Source organism: Oryzias latipes, chromosome 5 (genome assembly GCF_053564925.1).
Source record: "Oryzias latipes strain Hd-rR chromosome 5, Olatipes_Hd-rR_3.1".
Lineage (NCBI taxonomy): Eukaryota > Metazoa > Chordata > Actinopteri > Beloniformes > Adrianichthyidae > Oryzias > Oryzias latipes.
In genome coordinates, this window is record NC_136241.1 from 17,961,385 (window position 1) to 17,983,346 (window position 21,962).

A 21,962-nucleotide genomic window follows, 5' to 3' on the forward strand; every position below is an offset into this window, starting at 1 on the left:
ATGAGCTAAAACACAAAGCATGAGAATCTGAAACCAAACTCAAAACAATTATGAAGGGCTAATGGCTCACTTCCATTCAAATTGCAAAGTTGAAAATCTGATCTGAATGACAGACGACGTTTATGCATGAAACCAAATCTTATATATACATACTTGTAGCACTGAGTTTAGCTTTCAGCATGCTGTTCAGGAGACACAGTGGTGTAGTGGAAAACACCTCTAACTCACAATACAAGTAGCTGGATTCAAATCCCAACTGTGTACATTGCGTGTGGAGTTAGCATGTTCTCCTTGTCCCTCCAGCTTCTTGCAGTCCAAAAACATGTGTTATATGCTGATTGACTTGTCTCTTACGTGTGTCTGTCTCATGGTGGACTATTATACTGTTCAGGATGGTAGGCTCTACTCCAAGGCAATGTCAACTGTGGAAGCAACTATTAGGTAAGGAAGTGTTTCTTTGTAGCATAATTTAAAATAAAAGTCAATACCAAATCCTTTTAAAAAGAAGATAAGTACAATGGAATTTGACTTTTCATTTTCAAAAAGTTCTCTAGTAAATGTGTATGGAGTCCCAAACTGTTAATAATTAAATAAATAAATATGACCTCATGCAAATATACAATCAACCAATAAATCTCATAAATACATAAAAAGATCATGAAATTGTGAAAAACCTGCACACAGATTTTAAATAAGCCACTATATTATCAAATATGTTTAATTTTGCTTAACCTCTCCATTATTTTAAAACAGCATTTAAAATTTTTTTTTTAATCATGTTGAATACAATTATGATTTTATGGCTTTTTCAGAACCTTGGATTTCAAAATCAACAGTTTCCAAAGTAGCTTTGTTTTTATTTCATGTTGCTGTTTTTCAGAATGACTTATTTATTTCTTGAAGAGCTTTTTCAGCAGAATGACTCTGTCTGTCAATCAAACCTGACAAGGTTGAGACACTTTTGTTATTGGCTACTTCTTTACTCAGACATAAGCAGTAGCACCCTAACTACATCGATCGAAGTCGCTTCAGCGAACGTGACGGAGCAATGCACACCCCTCAACACTAGGGGGAGTATGCACCTCACCACATCAACAATGTTACCAAATTCTGGCGGTTTTATTTCAAAATTTGCGGGTAAAAATGACTGGGCGATTTTAGGTCGGTTCTGCTTTTATTTTTTTCTCATGAAAATAAAGTAGCGGACTGAGTTAGGCTGGGAGGCTGTTGGAGAGCCGTTAATCTTGTATGTACTGGACCTCCGTGAACGCACCAAGGGGAGGAGATACTAGCTAATGTTTTTAGCCTGGTCGCTACATGGAGAGCGGTGTCTGTGTTTATGTCATTTACAATGCATGGTAGACACGGACAATGTTCAGAGATCAGGTTGTAATTTCGAAGAGTTCTGCATGGTAATCCTGTTTCCATGTTTGAGTTCATGAGATCATCCCAGCTTCAGCTCCCTTGATGATGGCCACTTCAATGGTTTTTCCATCTCTCATTCTCTGAACAAGTTTGAAAGCTTGCTGTCCCGATTTAAATCGAGAGGGAAAAATAAAACCAGAGCACCTGATTGATAAATATTCTCTCGATGAAAATAAAAAAATATCATAAGGTTCAGGAGTCCTGAGCAGGCTGGCGCTGCTTTCGGGTCTCTGTCTGACCGCTAGCTCGCCTCCCGGGAGCCGCCACAGTGATCCCCTGTAAGGGAAACCTTATGTGACGACAGACTGGATCTGTGAGTACAGACAGCGGAGCTGTGTTAGCTAAAGAGCAGAGAAGAGGTCTAAGAGAATAACGTGAGGATTTTCGGATAAAACCTGTGCATTTTGCAATGCAAAAAATCATTTTGCATTTTCATTTATAACCCCCCATGGTCCGCGGTCATGGAAGGGTCGGTCGGTTTTTGTTGGGTCTGATGATTTTCAGATGACTTTTGGGCTGGAAAACTGGGACACTATCTAGAAATCCTGCACAGAGAACGAGAGTCTGGAGTGTTTCAACGGGAACTTCAAGATGTGGACGACTGGGGCATAAAGAAAGCTCCTCTGTGGTCCACACAAACTCTGAAACTAGAAAAACAGAGTCGTTGATGTTTGCATCTTCTGCAGCAGATTGTTTGTCTCTATTTGATCCACTAATGTCAGCAAAGCCATGCAGATGTCGCAGATATACAGTGATCCCTTGCTATATCACGGTTTACTTTTCACGGTTTCGCTACTTCACGGATTTGGATTGTGCATTGTGTTCTGCATTCTGATTGGCTAAAAAGTCACTCAGCGAGTAGCTCAAGAATGGGACCCTTTGATGAGCCGTTCATTACAGTTCTCCAACATAATCGATGGTGGCATGTCGGTGTATAAGGATCTTTAGCAAAGAAGAAAAAAGAGCGACAACAACTGCCTATCACTATGTTCCTCTCCCGAACAAACAAACCTGCAGCTGCACCGCGGGCTTCAGAAGGAAAAAACGCTGCAGAGGATGCAGCGGCTCAGTATGAAGAGCAGTGAAAAAGAAGACCGGAGTCACCATCTGTCCCACTGTACTTTTTTATTTTTTTCATAATCATTTTAAATTTTCTTCCGTTTAATCCACTCGGGTCGCGGTGGGCGGGGCTTATCTCCGCAATTTAAAGCCTTCTGTTCTTATCGATGATTGAAATTATCATTTGACAGCACACTACAGAAGTTATTTGTTGAAAAAACGTTTCTAAAGTACTTTTATTTTGTTAAAAAACAATTGATTTAGCCTGTTAAATGGTTTGTTCTTTCTTTTCAATGTATAATAGTGTATTTCATTGTATAATAATTGTAAAAAAATAAAGGTTTCTACTTCACGGGTTTTGCTTATCACGGGTTCTATTTGGAACGTAACCCCCGCGATAATCAAGGGATCACTGTATGTCATCTCTCTGACTGGCACACCGCAGAGTGGGTATCTAGGAATATGAGTCGATTTCCAGGGATCAGCCAATGTGCGTTTAGATCCCACCCACTTTTACTGATTGACAGACGGACTCATTCTGCTGAAAAAAACATGAAATAAAAACAAAGCTACTTTGGAAAATTTTGATTTTAAAAATCTGAGTTTCTGAAAAAAGACAGAATTATAATAATATTCAACATGATTAAAATTAATATTTTAAAATAATGGACAGCTTTTTAAAGCAAAATGAAATATCTTTAATAATATAATGGCTAATTTAAAATCTATGTGCAGGTTTTTCACAATTTCATGATCTTTTTATATATTTATGAGAGACTTATTGGATAATTGTGTCTTTGCACAAGGTATTTAATTATGAACAGTTTGGGACTCCATAAATGTGAAGCAAAATTCAATCAGAAATATCTAATTTGACAATGAAAATGGATCAACAGAAATGCACTGATCAGAGACATGCTTTGCTCGTGCGGAGTATCTAGCCACACCATGTGAGCACTGATGTCATGGCCCTTCTCCCTCCTGAAAATGTTGACTGGAATAGAATTATGCTACACTTTTTGCAGGGTGGATATGAAAATGAAAGTGCAATCCCCTCTTTGCATTTTCGCTTTAATTACGTTACAGACTGTGCGATGTTAAAGTAGAAAATGAAAAAGCATTTTGAAGGATTGATTTTTAATTTTATTTTTGAGTCAATTGATGTAGTTACATTGTCAAAATAACAAATGCAGCTTCATTTTGAAAATGAAAAAGCATTTCTGGTATTGAATTTTATTGTTAATTATGCTACAGAAAAACTTCCATAATAATTAGGAAATGGAAGACAGACAAGATTATTGATAATGTCCCTCAATCGAGGGCTCTCAATAAGACCTCACCTTATGGGTTCAAAATGATAACTAGAACGGTGAGCAAAAATCCCAGAACCACATGGGGAGACCTAGTGAATGACATGCAGGGAGCTGGGTCCAAAGTAACAAAGACTGCCATCAGTAACACACTACGCCACCAGGGACTCAATTTCTGCAATGCCAGACGTGTCCCCCTGCTAAATGTGCAGGCCTGTCTAAAGTTTGCTAAAGAGTATTTGGATGATCCAGAAGAGGATTGGGAGAATGTTCTATGGTCAGATGAAACCAAAATAGAACATTTTGGTAAGAACTCTACTCGTCATGTTTGGAGGAGAAGAGTGCTGGGTTGCATCCAAAGAACACCATACCTACTGTAAAGCATGGGGGTGGAAACATGTTCTGTGGCTGTTTTTCAGCAAAGGGCCAAAGACGACTGATCCAAGTAAAGGAAAGAATGAATGGGACCATGTATCGTCAGATTTTGAGTGAAAACCTCCTTCCATCAGCAAGGGCATTGACGATGAAACGTGCCTGGGTCATTCAGCAAGACAACAATCCCAAAAACACTGCCCGGGTAACGAAGGAGTGGCTTTGTAAGAAGCAGTTAGCCAGTCTTCAGATCTTAACCCCATAGAAAATCTTTGGAGAGGGTTGAAAGTTCATGTTGCCCAGTGATAAACCAAAAACATCACTGCTATAGAGGAGATCTGCATGGAGGAATGGGCCAAAATACCAGCAACAGTTTGTAAAACCCTTATGAAGACTTACAGAAAATACTTGATTGCTGTCATTGACAACAAAGCGTATACAACAAATTACTGAGTTTAAATCATTATTTACCGAATACTTATTTTCCACTACAATTTACAAATAAATGAAAAAAAATAAAGATTTGTCTCCAATAGTTGAGGTATACCTATAATGAAAATTACAGACTTCTGTCATCTTTTTAAGTGGGATGACTTGCACAATTGGTGGCTGACTAAATATTATTTTGTCTCACTGGATAAATAAATCTGTTGTATAAATGAATCTGTTGTATCCTAACGCAATTAAACGATTGCACTGACAAATAGATTACAGCAACCCTTTTTTCAAAATATTTTATTTGAAAAACACTTTAATCATGCCCCACCCCCTAAACTTAAAGTTAATCATTAAACAGTTAAACTGCAGAACATCTAAGATCCTCTTCGTCCCGCTTCAGCAGACTAGAAGGTGCTGCAATCCCCTTTTTCCAAATTCCTTTTCTCATCCCCAATACGGCGCAAACATGGTAAAACCATGATCAGCACCACAGAGGTTGCAGTTTGTTACCAACGTTAGTTTAAACAGAACTAGCAGTCACTCGAAAAAAACACACAACAGTACACAGGCACGCAAAGCCTTCTTCCCTCAGGTGTGTGATCCACAGTCATCGTTTACAGTTTAAAGGTCTATCACATTCTTTACATCAGAACCCGCTGAATGCTGCTTTGTGTCTGATGATTTAATATTTCAGATTAAACTGTCAACAAAAAAAAGACACAAAAAATATATATAAAACTAAAAAGAGAAAACAAACTTGCAAAACACCTGCTGGTAATGTCAACACACATTGAAAAAAATTTGTGAACAAAGTAGATTTCGACATAAAAAGAAAAGAAAGATGCAAGTTGGGGTTGTGCAATCAGCTCTCACAATTGGAGTGAAGGAATGAAGAACGCTTTGGGGATGAGCATAGTCACCTTCTTGGTTTAGAAAAACATTAACAAAAAAATAAGAATAAAAACATAAGAAGACAAAAACATTATTACAGCCGAAACAAATGAGTCAAACAGCCTCAAACAAACAAACTGCAGTTCCTTATCTACAAACACCAGTTAAGTGGACAAATAAATCTAGTAGCATCATTCTATGGTCCTGTTTTAACCACTGATGCATCTCCATCTTGCTGTTGCATGGATCTTATGTAGCAGCATGACCTTTGCAGTCCCAGTTTTAGAAATGACATGTAAGGTTTGTTAGAAGACACAAATGGAAGGCTGCTGCAAAAAGGAATGTGCTTCCTTTGTCAAAAGTAACATTACATAGGAAATATACAGTAGTAAAGAATGTAACTGTGCTGCAGTGTTCAGACATTGATAAAACACTTCTCTAGAAATGGAGAGGAGGAGGTGTAAATGTGCACCTGCCCTCTTGTACACATGTCACATGGTGGGACACCTCCATAAAAGATCAGACAAAGCTTAGATTATTTATGCCAGGAATACAGGAACTCCTACAATGTTTTTGAAGCAAATATAATCAACACACTAGACAGTTTACTATGATATTTGGCCAAAGTTGACTCATCCAATTGACTTGATATAGGAGCCATTTTTGCCATGCAGCAGGAATCCAAATATCATAAGGTACAAAATGACACTTTAATGACCTTGTTCAGACATGGCTTAGATATAGTCAGTGTTTTCTGCGGTCAGTGCAGAAACCTTTAGAAAAAGAATATAAGTACAGTAAAAACGTCTGAAAGACAGGAACAGAGGCTGATCTCTCGCTGCATGGAAGTACAGGGAATGTCTGCGGACCTGGAGGTGATGAGCTACCAGAGAAAACCTTACATAGCTGCAAAACAAGGCATGTACTCAGACTGGGATCCCCATGCGAAGCTTTTTCTTCTTCAATGTCTTCATGCCAGTGAGTCGACGGACATCATCTTCGTCTGACTCATCCATTTCATCATCTGCTGAGAAAAGGATCTGCAAAATGAAATCAGGGTAGGACTTTTAGACACTGAATATGAAAAGAGTGACTGTATTTTGTCATTATAGTACATTATTCATGATGTAATCTTTTATTAGAAGGTTGTAAAGAATCACTCCATCTAAATTACTCCAAGAGGATTCCTTTCAATCTTTGCAGTGAGTCTGAGTTTCCTTCTATTTCAGGACACATAGTCATGGTTGAACACTGGCAGAGTCTCATGGGGACTTTGCTTCAATAGTAAAACATAAAAATAATAAATAATTCGATTTAAAAAAAAAAGGCAAGTCTGAATTTTATGGCTCCTAGCAGCAATCACTGACTGCAAGGACCATATTGTTTTCGCAACAACAGACAAAAACTCAAAAAGGTTCACAAAACCTCAAAGTAAAGAAATAAGTCCAAAAAGACATGATCAGTCCCTTTTTTGCACAAAAACACATAGAAAAACATAGTTGGTCCTAATCGCAAAAACTTCTGCATGCACGAAAAGTTACCAAAATGTGCATACACCTGGAACCCGGTGAAAATGAATAATCGGAAAGTGAACGACACACCCAACCACCCCCAACACGAAGACATCTCAGCAGGCGAATCTATCCAAAAAAAATGAATGGAACCAAAAAAAAGGATTCAAAATACAGTGACGAAACCAAAACACACGTGTCTGGGATACCCAAAGGAAGTTTGGCCATACCATTATTATGGAATTAGGGGATCCCATTATTATGGGATGGCCAAATGACCTACGGCAGGGGTGTAAAACTCATTTTGGTTCAGGGGCCACATTCAAGGCGTCTGATCCCAAGTGGGCTGGACCAGTAACATAAAAGCAACCCAAGTAATTGCATTAAACTGGAACATTTTTTAAATGATTATAAAAAAACATACGAAGTACAGTCGGACAAATAGTGACTCAAGTGTATTTTACTGCTCTTCAGACTGAGCCGCTGCATCCTGACTCCGCTCTGCAGTGTTTTCTTCTTTTGAAGCCCGCAGTGCAGGTGTGTTTGATCGGGAGAAGAACACAATGATGGGCAGTTGTCGCTCTTTTTTCTATTGGTTTTAGAGAATCTCGAAATTGCAAGCTGATTTGCAAATACGTGTTGTAAATTTGGCAAGCTGATTTACGTACGTGTACTGCAATGTTACTGACGCACAGGTAGAAAAAGAAGTGGAGTGACTTTTTAGCCAATCAGAATTCAGAACAAAATGCACGATGCAAATCCGTGAAGTAGCGAAACTGTGAAAAGTAAAGCGCGTTATAGCAAGGGATCACTGTGATCACTGTATATGCCATTCCCTGGCTCAAGCTGATAAAAACAATATAACATATGATAAGATTGTCTGAGGAATTGTATTAGGAATTTCTTTTTTTAAACGACTGACGAAACCAATTTATCCTTGTTGGAGATATCCAAAGGGAGTTTTGAAATCCCTATGGAATGGCCACATGATCAAAGGTTTGGTGGCCGTTTTGTGCCAAAATCTGACATCTAGCTAATTTCATCTTGAATTTTCAATAAAAAGCTCCTTTCATACCAAATTTTTCTCCATGACCAAATTTTTACAATTTTTCATCAGCAAGGGATCACTGTATATGCCATTCCCTGGCTCAAGCTGATAAAAACAATATAACATATGATAAGATTGTCTGAGGAATTGTATTAGGAATTTCTTTTTTTAAACGACTGACGAAACCAATTTATCCTTGTTGGAGATATCCAAAGGGAGTTTTGAAATCCCTATGGAATGGCCACATGATCAAAGGTTTGGTGGCCGTTTTGTGCCAAAATCTGACATCTAGCTAATTTCATCTTGAATTTTCAATAAAAAGCTCCTTTAATACCAAATTTTTCTCCATGACCAAATTTTTACAATTTTTCATCAGTTGTCTTGAAACTTTGCGGGCATTTATGGCAAGCTGCTTTGGAAAAAATGTTGCAATTAGAAGTTGTAGATTTTAAATGGCGTGCCCGTGGCAAGTTAGCAAAAGTGGCATCTTATTACTCAGATATTTGTTAACCAGGGCTCGACATAGCCATTTGTCCGCAGGCCCGGTCCAGCTCGCTCGAGCAGTATGGACCACAAGACTTTATTTTTCACTTGTCCACTCGGGCCACTAAAATATTTAACAGTTAATATTTATATTTATATATTTTCACCTTTTTCAATAAAGTATCTTTTGCGAAAACGTGTAGATCAGGGGTGCTCATTACGTCGATCGCGATCGACCGGTCGATCTTCAAGGACATGAGTGTAGATCGCGGGCCAGAAAAGATAACAAAATAAATAAAAAGTGTTTAAAAACACTGAGCGCAAACTCTCTGTCATCAGAAAGTCGCTTTCTGCCCCGCGGCACGTTAAGTTCCTGGCAGAAGACCACTCCGGACAAGTGGAGTGTTTATTGAAGCCGTAACTCAAGTAACTAAAAAGTATATGTAACTTTGCAAATTTAAACAAGTAACTCTGCAAATTTGAACAACACAACAGTAATTAAGGATATAAAAAGTAAATGTAACTTTGCAACAGAAACAAAAAGCAGAACCTCAAGGCAGTCAGAGCAAAAAAGTAAATAAAACTTCTTAACTATTGATTACGAACAAATGTGAAATAGCAGTGATTATAAGCAGCATGAAAACTTCTTAACTAGTGTTACCTACTACACTGCAGTGCTCTCTTCAAAAAATCTGAAACAGACTAAGGCAGCTTTAAGTTTGATATGGTGTGTTTTCAGTAATTGAAAAGTGTATAAATAAGTGCTAGATATCAACAGAATGCACCAAATGGCACCATATTAAGATTTTCCGGGGGGGCATGCCCCCGGACCCCCCTAAAGTGGCGTCCACCGCTGGGTGCCGCCAGCGGCGGCGGCGGGTCGCGCTATGCGCAGTGTCGGGCCAGTAACTTTCAGGCAGGGCCAGTAACTTTCGCCCTGTAGGCCAGTGCAAATTTCTGGGCTATGTCAACCTCTGTTAACGGAATACTGTGAAAATGTAATGCATGCATCCATGGCTATAACTGAACAAATTGATATAACATTGGATACGAACATATGAGGAATGCGGCCGCGGTTAGCAAAAAACCCTCCATTGCTAAGGACATCCAAAAGTTATATTTTTCCGATTCTTAAACTCACGTCAATCTGTTCTTGACCCACGGCCAAAAAAAAAACCACCTAAAATGGTTGGTTTAGAGATAAAACCAACAGAGAAGCTGCCATTTTGAAAAATGTGGATTTTACATCAATTTGTCACATGCAGCTTGGACTAGCCTTGATCAGAGGTGGGCGGCAAGGGCGTCAGCGGCGCGTATAGTCGGTAAGCGAGATGGGTGGTGTTGCGTAGGGGCATACCAGCCACTTGCATTCAAGTTATCTTTACAAGCAGAAATAGTTAATTATGAAAATTTCTAAATTGTTTTTATCATCTGTATGATTAATTGCTGCATAGGTTCACTTCTTTCCTGCAGGGTTAGGATTTTTAACACTGCATAACCAAAAACTTTATATGCCAAATAAGTGTAGCTTTATTGCTGTTGTTTGCCAGTGACGGACATTATCTCTCATGAGCCACATACAAGTTTTACAATTCAACTTTAAAACATAATACTGGTGATATTTGATTAGCAATAATGCACAGAAGAGAACATTCAGCTTAACCAATGAAGGATCAGTCAACAAAAACAAAAGTCGAGCCAGCCAGGAGTCGAACCTAGAATCTTCTGATCCGTAGTCAGACGCGTTATCCATTGCGCCACTGGCCCACAAGATCCTTCCCCGGAATGCAGCAATTACAACACTGAGCGACATCCTGCCCATCCCCCCACATTCTCTTCCCCAACACGGCTTTCTTTAACCACTCTGCACATACTGAAACATTGTAAGATAAGAATGCTCGCAGGAAATTATATGAACCCAGTTAAAATGTTAAGATATATCTCAGAGGCACAAACAAATACCTTTAAATGCTGAAACAGTACAGTGTACACAAGAATTTAGTTTACTCCAGTTAATTGATCTCCAATTACCCTAAAATAAAAAATAATGACTTATAAGAAGGATGTATACATTCAAAGTTAAACAAAAAACAGCCTTTAACAAAGAAATAAAGAAAAGTACGAGCCAGCCAGGAGTCGAACCTAGAATCTTCTGATCCGTAGTCAGACGCGTTATCCATTGCGCCACTGGCCCTGTGCTGCTGTGAAGTCGCATGTAAAATAAGTACCAAATCAAAAGTGGGGGTGTGTTTCCCCACAAACCTCACTCCTGTGAGGTTTGTGGGGAAGAAGGGGGGCTTGTCGTGTGTGCATGAGACATGAAAACAATTCACCAAAAGAAGCAAAATGTTTCTGAAAGTGAACTTGAATTTACTATTACATAAAACGTGGATTATTTGCTGTGAGGTGCTTTATGAAATTTGTTTATCGACAAAAAGTGCGACCGCTTCACTGACAAGCAGCAAATTTTCGCCGGGTGCCGGCAACTTTTGAAGCGCCTGACATGGGGGTCTATATAATAATTAGCTGAATTACAGACTCAAGGACCATTTGCCACAAAACACACAACACATAAAAGACTTGAGGATAAAAATAAAACACTCAAACAAGTATAAAAACAATGACATAAAAAGGATTAAAAAAACAGTATCATAAAAGTATAAAAATTAATGACATTGGAATATAAAAACAATGACAAAAAAGTATAAAAACAGTAAAATAGCAGAGTAATGTGAACTTAATAAAAAGACGAAACACTGCCAACTTGAAAAAAAAAAACGCAAAAGTTTAAAAAAGGCGACCGTACCAAAACCTCCAAATAAGGGATTGGTATCTAATAGTGCTGTGCTTTATATTGGAGAGTTAAAATGATTTCATTATTTGAAGCATTAAGACGATAAATAAAACCATAGAAAAAAAGTCTTAATTAAAACCGCAAGCAGCGTTTTATGGCCCGCAAACACAACCCGCCTTCTACGCACCACCGCCCACCTTTGATGAGGGTTAGTCAAGGCTGCATATGCTAATAATATTAACAATGTTAACTATGCTAGCATTGCTAATATGGCTAAAAGTGCTAGCATAGTGATCGGCATCATCAACTGACTCAGAAAAACACATTGGTCCATTGGTGAGAGCTTTATGTCATAAGTTAGTAAAAAAACACTTTTTTCAAAATGGCGGCTTTTCTGTTGATTTTATCTCCATAGCAACCATTTTGTGTTTTGGTCACCTCGGGAGGAGGAATAGATGAACGGCAGTTTCAGACGAATCGGAAAAATTAAACTTAGTTGACCTTAGCAACAGTGGTTTTAAGCTAACCACGCCCACATTCCTTATATGTCCATATCCAGTGTTTTTCAATGTATTCAGTTTCAGGCAGAAATGCATGCATTCGATTTACACAGTATTCCATTGAAAAACATAAGAGTTATATCAGTGCGCCTGTTACGGCCCAAGGCCTTTTGGAGTGTGTATGTGTGTGTTGTGTGTATGTGTTGTGTGTGTGTGTGTGTGGTTGTGTCTTTTGCAGAAGCCTCCCCCACTTCAGTTGACTTCACCTGCTGCAGGAGATGATTTCAGCTTTTTCTCTCCTCCAATCACCAGGCTGGGCGGGAAGCATAAAAGCCTGGAGGAGCCTATGTTCCAGTGGGCAGCTTAATTCCTGGGAGGAATCTGTTTGATCAGCTGACCCCCTGTTGTTGGACTTGGCGTTAGAGCCTGTTGGAAACTGCCTGGTTTTCCCCTCTGATTGTGGACTATGTTTTGTATTTTAGGGATGTCTATCTAGTTAAATTTTCTTTTGGTCATTTATTGCATTAGTGCCTGAGCATTTAAGTTTATTACCTTCTTTATTGTTGCAGCTGTCATTTAAAATAAACTGCTGCACTGACAGCCATTCAACCCTTACCGGCTTAATATTGTTTCTTTATGTTACCTATTTTCTCCCTCCCTCTGGGTGGGATGTAACATAAGTGGGGGCTCGTCCGGGATCTTTGAAGCCATTTGAGTTAACATAATTTGTGATTTGTTCTATGTGGGTTTTTGTTCAGTTTTGATTCCATTTGGAGGTTTTGGTTAACAGTTTGTTTTCATAATGTTGTCATTTGAAGTCTGTGACCTGTTGGCTTTGGGATAAGAGCATTTTTAAAGAGCAGTTGTTGTCTGAGCATGGAAAGCTCCAAACCCTAAGGCAGACCTTGGCTGGACGCATCGGTTGGAGGTGGTGTAGGCAACGGTGTGGGAGTGGAGGCAACTGCAGATGTTGCCAGTGCGGTTAAGGAGGGGGCCAGACCCAACTCTGTTGCTCCAGACTGGGGTTGCCAGAGGATGTCTACTGCTCATCCAGTTTGTGAGTAGACACCTTGCTCTTGATTAAGTCACTGAATTCGTATTTGCACTTTTTGAGTGCATTGAGGCCTGTGTGGCCTGACCAAAACATTTGAAGTCTGTGCTTTAAGCACATTTTCAACATTTTGTGGGACAAGAAAACTGTTAACCAAACTTGTGTTGAATTTTGTTTGGTGCGTGTTCTGCGGGGCGCGCACCCCGGGTTGACGGGTGCGTGTTCTGCGGGGCGCGGACCCCGAGTTTACAGGTGCGTGTTCTGCGGGGCGCACACCCCGAGTTGACGGGTGCGTGTCTTGCGGGGCGCGCACCCCGAGTTGACGGGTGCGTGTCTTGCGGGGCGCGCACCCCGAGTTGACGGGTGCGTGTCTTGCGGGGCGTGCACCCCGAGTTTGACGGGTGCGTGTTCTGCGGGGCGCGCACCCCGAGTTTGACGGGTGCGTGTTCTGCGGGGCGCGCACCCCGAGTTTGACGGTCGCGTGCCCAGAGGGGTACGCGTCCTGAGTGGACGGTCGTGTGCCTCGAGGGGTGCGCTGCCTGAGTTTCTGTGATGTGTCTTGTGTGGTCAGTTAGTTTCTGTGGCGCATCTTGAGTTTGTGTGGTGTGCTAAGTTTCTGTTATTTGTCTTGAGGCCATCTTGAGTTTGTGTGGTGTGCTGTGAGAGCCACCACTTTTTTTGTGTGTGCTCCACTTAGGGTAAAAACTTCTTTTTGAAGAAGTTTTATCTTGGGTAGGGGGGTGTTACGGCTGTGGCCGTATTTGGTTTAGGTTTGTTCTGTGTTTTGTGTATTTTTCTTTATTAGAGTGGGACTTCTGTGTTTTGTGGATCTTTGTTTGTATGTCTGTGATTATTTGCAGGTGTGGTGCAAGAAGGTGTGGCCTCAATTTGGACAAGCTGGTGGAGGCAGCTTTAAAAGCACCATTTGGACATCCAGTCGGTGGGAAGGGAGCCTTGCTGCAACAGTCTCCACTGCAGCTTGGCCCTCTTCTCCATTTTATTTGTACTTCACCTCTTGTTTGGTTTGTCTTGTACTTCGTAGTTCTTTGTAGTTTGTAGTTTTGTGCCCACTCTGATTAGTCTTTTGGTTTATAGTTATGTTAAGTGAAGCTGTAGGGGTGAACTGCCATTTTCTTTAGTACATGTTTTCTCCTGTTTTTGTTAGGTTGGGGAGGTTAGTGTTTTGTCATTGTTTTCCCTTTTCCTTTGTACAGGTAAGAAAACAAGTTTTCAGTTAGTTGGGGTTTTGTTTGTTATTTTGGCCTGGGTTCACCCTGAAGCCTTTTAGCTTCACTTTTAGTTATTGTTGGATCGTTTGTTTATTTGTAAATAAATTTGGTTATTTTATGGAGACATTCGTTTGATGCTTTTTGTTACAGTCAACTTTGGTAGCCAAACCTTTACTTTTTTTATGCTATGCCCCCCCTAGCATCCCTAGACACAAAGGGGGCATAACAGTAGCTTGCCATTGATGCCCAAAAAGTTTTGAGATGATCGATGAAAATTCCATCGACAAGTTTACGTTTGAATTTGGTGGTAAAGGTAATTTTTATAGAAAATTCAAGATGGCGGCCTTATCCCGAGGTCAAAGGTCAACAAAACTCCAGAGGTGATTGAAGAATTACGTTAGGGACATGCGAGTCAAATTTCGTGAAGATCGCTCGAGACAAAGTTCATTTTTTCATATTGTGTAAAAACGCGAAAAACTCAAAATGGCAGATTTTGGCACAAAATGGCCGCCAAACCGTAGGTCATGTCGCCATCACGTAATGATTTCAAAACTTTGTTTGGATACACCCAACAAAGTAATCTGGGTTTCGTTAGCCGATTCTTGAAAAAAAAAAAAAAAAAAAAAAAATTTTTTTTTTTTTAGCTGAGTCAGAACTTTTTTTTGCGATCGCTTTTTGCTTATCACCCCCATATTCCTTTATTGATTTTGTCGTATGCAACATCGTTTTCTTCAGTGTGGGCCAGGGAATAGCACATTTCAGTTTCAGGACATTCCGATAAAATATGTGTGAGCTAGCTTAAATCGCAACAGTTGCGAATTCGCCACGCACATGCATTTAAAAATATACAAGTACTAATTACATCATTTTTTCCACAGTAGCTTCGCATTGAAGCCCGAGAAGTTTCAAAAAGATCGATAAAATCCCTGGGACGAGTTTTTCGTTTGTATCCGTTACTAAAGGGACATTTTTTTAAGAATTCAAGATGGCCGCCTCTTCCCAAGGTCCAAGGTCAAAGAAACGTCTTTGGTTATTGTAGAATGAAGCTGACGGAATGTGTATCCGATATCATGAAAATCCCTCAAACAAAAGTATCGTTTTCCCATACTGTCAAAAACTCGAAAATCGCCAATTCTCAGAGTTCGCCACAAAATGGCCGCCAAGCCGCAGGTCATGAGGCCATCCCATAATGATTTCAAAACCTCTTTGGGCCATCTCCAACACGCGTGTTTTGGTCTCGTACCCATATTTCGAAATATCTTTTTTTGGCCCCATAAGCAATTTTCGGCCCATTCATTTTTTTTTTAACGGGAACGCTCGCCATGATGTCATCGACTTCAGGGCGGTGACGTTCTCTTCGCCGAAAATTCATTTTCAATTTATACTAGGTGTGTGCCAATTTTGGTGAGTTTTCGGGTATGTGGCGGGGGTAGAATTTGAGCTCAAAGTGGAACAAAGAAAGTAGAAGAAAAAAAAAATAATTAAAGCCGCAAGCGGCGTTGTATCGCCCGCAGATGCACCCCCACCGCCCTCACCACACCTTTGATCAAGGCTAGTCAAAGCTGAATTTGCTAATAATGCTAACTATGCTAATGTGGCTAAAAGTACTAGCATTGGGATCAGCATCATCAACTCTCTCAGAAAAACACATTATTTAAAATGCCAATTATGCTAACTATGCTAGCTAAGCTAACATAGCTAAAAGTGCTAGCTAAGCGATCAGCATCATCAACTGACTCAGAAAAACACATTGCTCCATTGGCGAGAGCTATATATCGTAAGTTAGTAAAAAACCCACTTTTTTCAAAATGGCGGCTTTTCTGTTGATTTTATCTCCATAGCAACCATTTTATGTTTTGGTCACTTCGGGAGGAGGAATAGATCGACGTCAGTTTCAGACGAATCGGAAAAAGTAAACTTTTTCTTGTCCTTAGCAACAGTTGTTTTCTGATAACTGTTAAAAATACTAGTGGTCATCCAGCACCACCAGCAGGCCACACCCACTATCAGCTCAATAGTGAGCACCTGTGAGACTCAGCCAGGAACTTACTTAACTCAGCCAGCTTGCATTCCCTTCCCCCTCCAACATCTACCAGAAGAAGCAGTCCCAGCCAAATGCTACCACAGATCAGTCCATGTCCAGCTAAGTGGATGCATCATAGACGTATGTTTTGTTATTATCGTCAACCAACAATGTATGATGTGTCATTGTATTCATTTGTTTCTGCATTTAATTACAGGCAAAATCATCCACAACTCATCAGCTCAATCCAAATAAATAAGATGCCTGTGGAGTTTTGGGGGTTCAGTGTTTGAATGTGCACCCCACCTAAGACGTTCGATGACCCACACCAACTACCGTGTTTTTCCGGACTATAAGTCGCTGCGGAGTATAAGTCGCACCAGCCCAAAAATGCATTATAAAGTAGAAAAAAAAACATGACGTTAGCTTAAAACAACATATAAGTCGCATTTAAACGGGAAATTTATTTGACAAAATCTGAGACCAAGAACTAATAACTTGCACAACCTCATATGACACAATCATAACAGACTGTTTATCTCATAATTTCACAGTAATTCTTTCTCATATTTATTTATTCCTTTCATGAAGCATCATTGGCTAACTAATACTCTGTTTTCATCCTGTATTTGTAGAAACAGTTGTCATTTTTATTGCATTTCTGAATCTATGAAATCATTGGAAAATAGAATATTATGTTGTTAGCCTTCAAGATCTTACTGTAAAAAAAGTTTGCTGATTCTCTGAGTCACTTAACATACGCTTAACACTTAACATGCCTCATACATCAAATTGACCCAGGAACATAATCTCTGTTCCTCACAAATGAACATAACAGGAGGGTTAACAATGTATTTATTTCAATTTATTTCTAATATAAGTCGCTGCGGAGTATAAGTCGCACCCCTTGCCAAACTATGAAAAAAATAGCGACTTTTAGTCCAGAAAATACGGTAAACAGTTTTCTTTATGGTCCTTCGAGCCGGAAGTAACATCTATGGGGGACAATAGCTTCCAAATATCCATGGCAAGATGAGCAACATAAAGAGAGACCTAAACGAGTGAGGAGACCACCAAAGTACCTACAAGGCTATTGAACTGAATTCTATGGACAAACCTCAAAGCAAACCACAGAGGAGATGGAACTTGCTGCGGAGGCTGCAGAGACTCGTGCATTGAGGAATAAGGTGGCCGAGTTAAAGGGCATGGTCAGATAACTGATTGGTAGAGTTGAGCAGTATGAGCACACCTCAACTGAAAGTGAATCAGAGGTGGAGAACAACAGACCCCAGGAACATTAGCCTGCATCAGACCAAGTAAGTCATGCCAGTTATATCTCATGTGAGAAAGCCCACTCTAAACCCACTATATCTGAAATGGCTCCTATCCCAGATATTGGGAAAATAGCCCAGTCTCCTCAAACACTATCCCTGTAGCCATGCTCACACAGCCTTTCTACCATGCAAACTGAAGGAACCGGCCGCAGTTCCCCATGTTACACAAACTCCAGTTAAAGCATCATCCCTCCCAACAATTTCTGTGTCATTAAATCCAGCTGCTGTTCCATACACCTCTTCTACTTCAGTATCACCTCATGGAAATGTTACCGCTACATCTACAAGTGTACATTTGCCGTCAGCTGTCACTCCTTATGTTCCACTAAACCAGGGGTCAGCAACCTGCGGCTCCGGAGCCCCATGCGGCTCTTTCATCCTTGTGCTGCAGCTCTCTGTGTTTTTGTAAATTATCTATCATGTTCTAAAATTTTCGTGGTGCCCCTAACACCGTCGGGTAGTGCAAGCAGGCAGGAGGAAGAGAGAAGTGTGAGCACGCGGAGGGGGCGTGTCTGCAGCTGTGAACACCAACCAGAGTCTGTAATGAATAGGGATGGGTACCATGCCCCGGTATTGAATCAGTCCTGGGGCCACATTCTTAAAGACCGCAGTATCGTTAAGATCTGACCTGAACGGTTCTGCTATCGGTACTGGAGAAGTTACTTTTTCTTTTTTGTGTCCCACAAGCGTTATCTGCCATATTTAACTCACCAAGTCAGTTAACTTTCCATTAATTAATGATGATATTAATTTCGGTATTCTCGTTGAAGCGGAGAGCTCTGTCTATTTGTGTGCAAGGGGGGCGGGGCTTCCCAAACCCGGCCGCCGCGATGGACCTGCACGATGTCTGCAGAAGATCAGCTGAAAAGCTGAGCATTAAGTGGCCTGAAGCCCTCACTGAGACCACCACATCTCGCTATGAGGGAAAAAGACTGCCTAAAGCCAAGTCTTCCAGCAGACAGCTGCTGCCAGTGTTCCCTGAGTGCTTGGAGGAAGCGACCAGGACCTGGAGCACCCCCTTTTCAGCCAAAAGCCCCATCCTGGGAGGCTCGGCTTTGGACTGGGCCAACATGGAGGAGAACGGATTCTCGCATATCCCTCCAGTCGAACCGCTGCTGGCATCCCACCTACACCCGACGCAGCAGAAGTCCACCATGACTTCTGCGGGCCCCGCCCTGCCTTCGAAAGCTGACTGCTTCCAGTCAACTCTCACTGAAAAGGGCTAGAAGGCCGTTGCCGCATCAGTGAAAGCCCTGAATGCATCTTCTCTGCTCTTAGCCTACCAGGCAGAGCTGCAGGAACAGATGTCAGCCACACCAACCCCAGACCTGTGGAACGAGCTATGCGTGGTCACAGACCTTTGTCTGCGTCTCCACAGGTCCGCAGTCCAAGCCACTTATCTAGTCTCTCTCAGAAGGAGAAGACTCAACTCCTCGATGTGCCGGTCGACCCAAAGAGCCTATTTGGACCAGCGGTGGCCACTATGCAAAGGCGCTGTGAGGAGAAGAAACGGGAAGGTGAAGCGCTGCAGCTGTGTCTGCCCAGGAAGGTACCCCCTCCTACCCCAGCTGCACCGCGTCTTTCCTTCGCTCAAGCGGTAGCTAGACCAGCTTACCTCACTCCGAAACGCCAGCCTCAGCCAGGTGACCGGAGCCACGGAAAGCCTGCTGAGGCCAGAGGGGCCTGGGCCAAGAAACCGTTTGCTCCCAACGTGACAACGGCAGCCCAGCCAGCGCCTCCTGTCGCTCAGAGCTCAAAGAAAAAGAGGCGTGCCACCTAGGGCGCAACCACCAGGGACGGAGAGCGGGCACAACCAGAAGCCTGCTTCCCCCCTTCCACGACACGTTCCGTTCTCGTCGTTTTTCTCCAGGGCATGTTCCGGCCCGACCAACCGGCGTGCAGAGGTCCTGGGGACCCTCACAGTTCACAGCCAGTTAAAAAGGAGAAAAGAGGGGCTCTTCTAGGGCCGGCGTTTGGGGGTGGGGGCCTGGGCTTGCTCCGGGGGGGGGGGGGCGACACTTTCTGGCTCCTCTCTCTCTGTGTGGGGTGGGTGGTGCTGGGCCTGGGGTGTCGGCGCCTCCGGGGGTGGGGCCCCTGGGCTGGGTGGCCCTGGCCCCTTTGCTGGGGGGGGGGCTGGGGGACAGCTGTTTGACCACCGGGGGACAGTCTACCAGCTGTCCCCAACTTACCCCCTTCCTCATATAACCTCATATTAGGGGGGGGTCAAGTCTGCGATGCGCCTTGGGGGGGGGGGCTACTTGGCAGTGGCCCCCCTCCTATGGTTGCCGTATGGAGTGGGCCCCCCCTCTTTCGGTTTTATTTGCACCTTAGACATGTAGGGTCCTTGGTGGGGGGGTGCTTGGACATCACTGCCAGCAAGCAGCAGATGTCCTCCTGGCACCCTACCCGCCAATTTTAACCGCACCTTAGACATTTAGGGCCCCTTGGTGGGGAGGGTGAGGGGACATCACTGTGAGTAATCAGGAGATGTCCCCTTAGTGCCCTACTCGCCAATTTTAACTGCACCCCCCTTAGTACACACACCCCTCCCCCTTCAATATATACATTCCAAGATAAACACACACACATGCACACACACACCCTTTCAAACACACACATTTTGCAAGGAAGGTAGGACCTGGGTCCATCTGTCCCCTACCCCTTCCCTGGTGGGGGGTGCGGGCCCCTTGGCGATGGCGGCCGTGTCCCTTGGGTGCTGGCTCCCTGGGCCCGGCGGTGCTCTCTCCGCACGGTGGGGGGGTTCATATTACACCTGAGCCGGGGGTGTTTGTGTCCCTGGGGGGTGGGTCCTGGTCCTTGCCCCTGAGCGCTGGGCCCCGCCAAACTTCCAACATGGCCGAGCCTGGTCGGGCCATATTTATAACACCCCTTGTGGGCCCTCTTTTTTCCCCGGGGTTCCCCCCTCCTGGGCGGGGGCGGCGGGCCCCTGCCTTGCTCCTCCCTGGACCAACCGTGGGCTGGGCGGATGGCTGCCTGGAGTGCGGAGCGGGTCTCCCTTGGGGGGTCCTGGCTCGTACCTGGGGTAGGGGCGGGGGGATGCCCGGAACTCCTGGGTGGTGGTGGGGTGCTCGTCTGGGGCTGTGGGCGTCCTTCTCCGGTGGGGCCCTGCGTTGGGCGCTCCCGGCGCGGCGGGGGGGCTGCTCTCCTGGTTGGGCTGGGGCGGCGCTCTCTTTCCCTCCATGCCTCCCTGCTCTCTGGCTCTGGGGGCCTTGCGGCGGTCCTGCTGGCCCTTGCCTGGGTGGCGGGCTTGGTCGCCCGGGCGGCGGTTGTTCCCTGCCGGTTCCCGTGTGGCGTTGGGGGGATTTCGGCTGCCGCTGCGGTGGGGGTCTTGGGGTGGGGATGGCTGGGCACTCTCCCTCCTTCTTGTCATGTTCCACCATCCATTTTAGAAGAACATAAACACTCACCTGAGCACAGGTGTTAGCTCACCTTTGCACTAACAGTTTGCATGATTGAATGACTGAAATATTTCACACTAGTTGGTTTTAAGGCATAAGTATGCGTGTGAACACTATCTGTTTTGTGTACATGTCGACAGGTGGACATTTTTGCAGCTAGCAGGTGTGTTTATAACATTTGAGTGTGTGTGTGGATAGGCCCCGCCCTTTTTGTACTACATTTGAACCTTACCATAATGATTAACAACCAGTAAACTTGTTGCTTTATGCTGCTTCATGGTCTTATCCCCCTCCCTCTCTCTTCTTCCCCTCTTTCCTTTTCCGTCCAGTCCAACACCAAAGATTTTCAAACATGATTGAAATGAATAAAGTTTGGCCTCAATTACAAAAGGGGTTTATTCAGACATACCTTTGGTTTGTCTGAAGATTAATAACCCCTCTTGTTAAAGTAAAATATGTCCAACACAAGAGGCCCTCAGCTCTCATCTGTCTGCCTAGCTGTTGGACAGGACAAGTTAAAAAAAAAAAAAAAAAAAAAAAAGGAGAAAAGAGGGACCCACAGAGAGCTCAGTGGAGCCACAGTTGTGTCCCAGAAAGTGTTTGAAAAGGTTTTTAAAAAATCCCCGAGGCGCGCAACCAGGCCCCGAGCCAAGGGCGCAGCCTCAACACAAAAAAACAAAACACATATAAATGACGGGAAGCCGGGTGGGAGCTGCGCGGCTGCACATGAGGCCACAGGAGGGAGCTGTTGCTCCACCAGTGGCACAGCAGCCCAGCCCCGTGGTAGCAGCGAGCCCTGCGTCAGCGCAGCTCGCGTTGGCCACCCCCACCAGTGTCTCAGCTCGGAAGCCGCTCGGCCCGCTCTCGGACAAATCACAGCTATGGCGACACTGCGGGGCGCCGGACTGGGTTATAAGGACTGTAACCAAAGGTTACAGACTCCAGTTTGCATCAACCCCTCCCCTTTTCAATGGTATACTGCAGTCGCAGGCCAGGGGGCAAAACGCAAGCATTTTGCAGGAAGAGATCAAAACACTGCAAGGCAAAAGAGCCATTCAGCTAGTGCCACCGGAGC

The 21,962-nt window shown here is 43.2% G+C and overlaps 1 protein-coding gene and 2 non-coding genes across 3 annotated transcripts in view; all 3 read right to left on the minus strand.

Annotated features, from left to right (window-relative positions):
• The window catches only part of stimate (STIM activating enhancer), a 39,136-nt gene that overhangs the window by 1,712 nt on the left and 15,462 nt on the right, over positions 1-21,962 (minus strand). Inside the window, exon 8 of the mRNA XM_023954984.2 lies at positions 6,428-6,535. Within this exon, the coding sequence (XP_023810752.1) occupies positions 6,428-6,535 (108 nt within the window). The remainder of the gene's footprint in view (positions 1-6,427; positions 6,536-21,962) is intronic.
• trnar-acg (transfer RNA arginine (anticodon ACG)) lies at positions 10,232-10,304 on the minus strand. Its single transcript has one exon. It is a non-coding gene; the product is annotated as a tRNA-Arg (tRNA).
• Positions 10,659-10,731, minus strand: trnar-acg (transfer RNA arginine (anticodon ACG)). The gene has a single exon. It is a non-coding gene; the product is annotated as a tRNA-Arg (tRNA).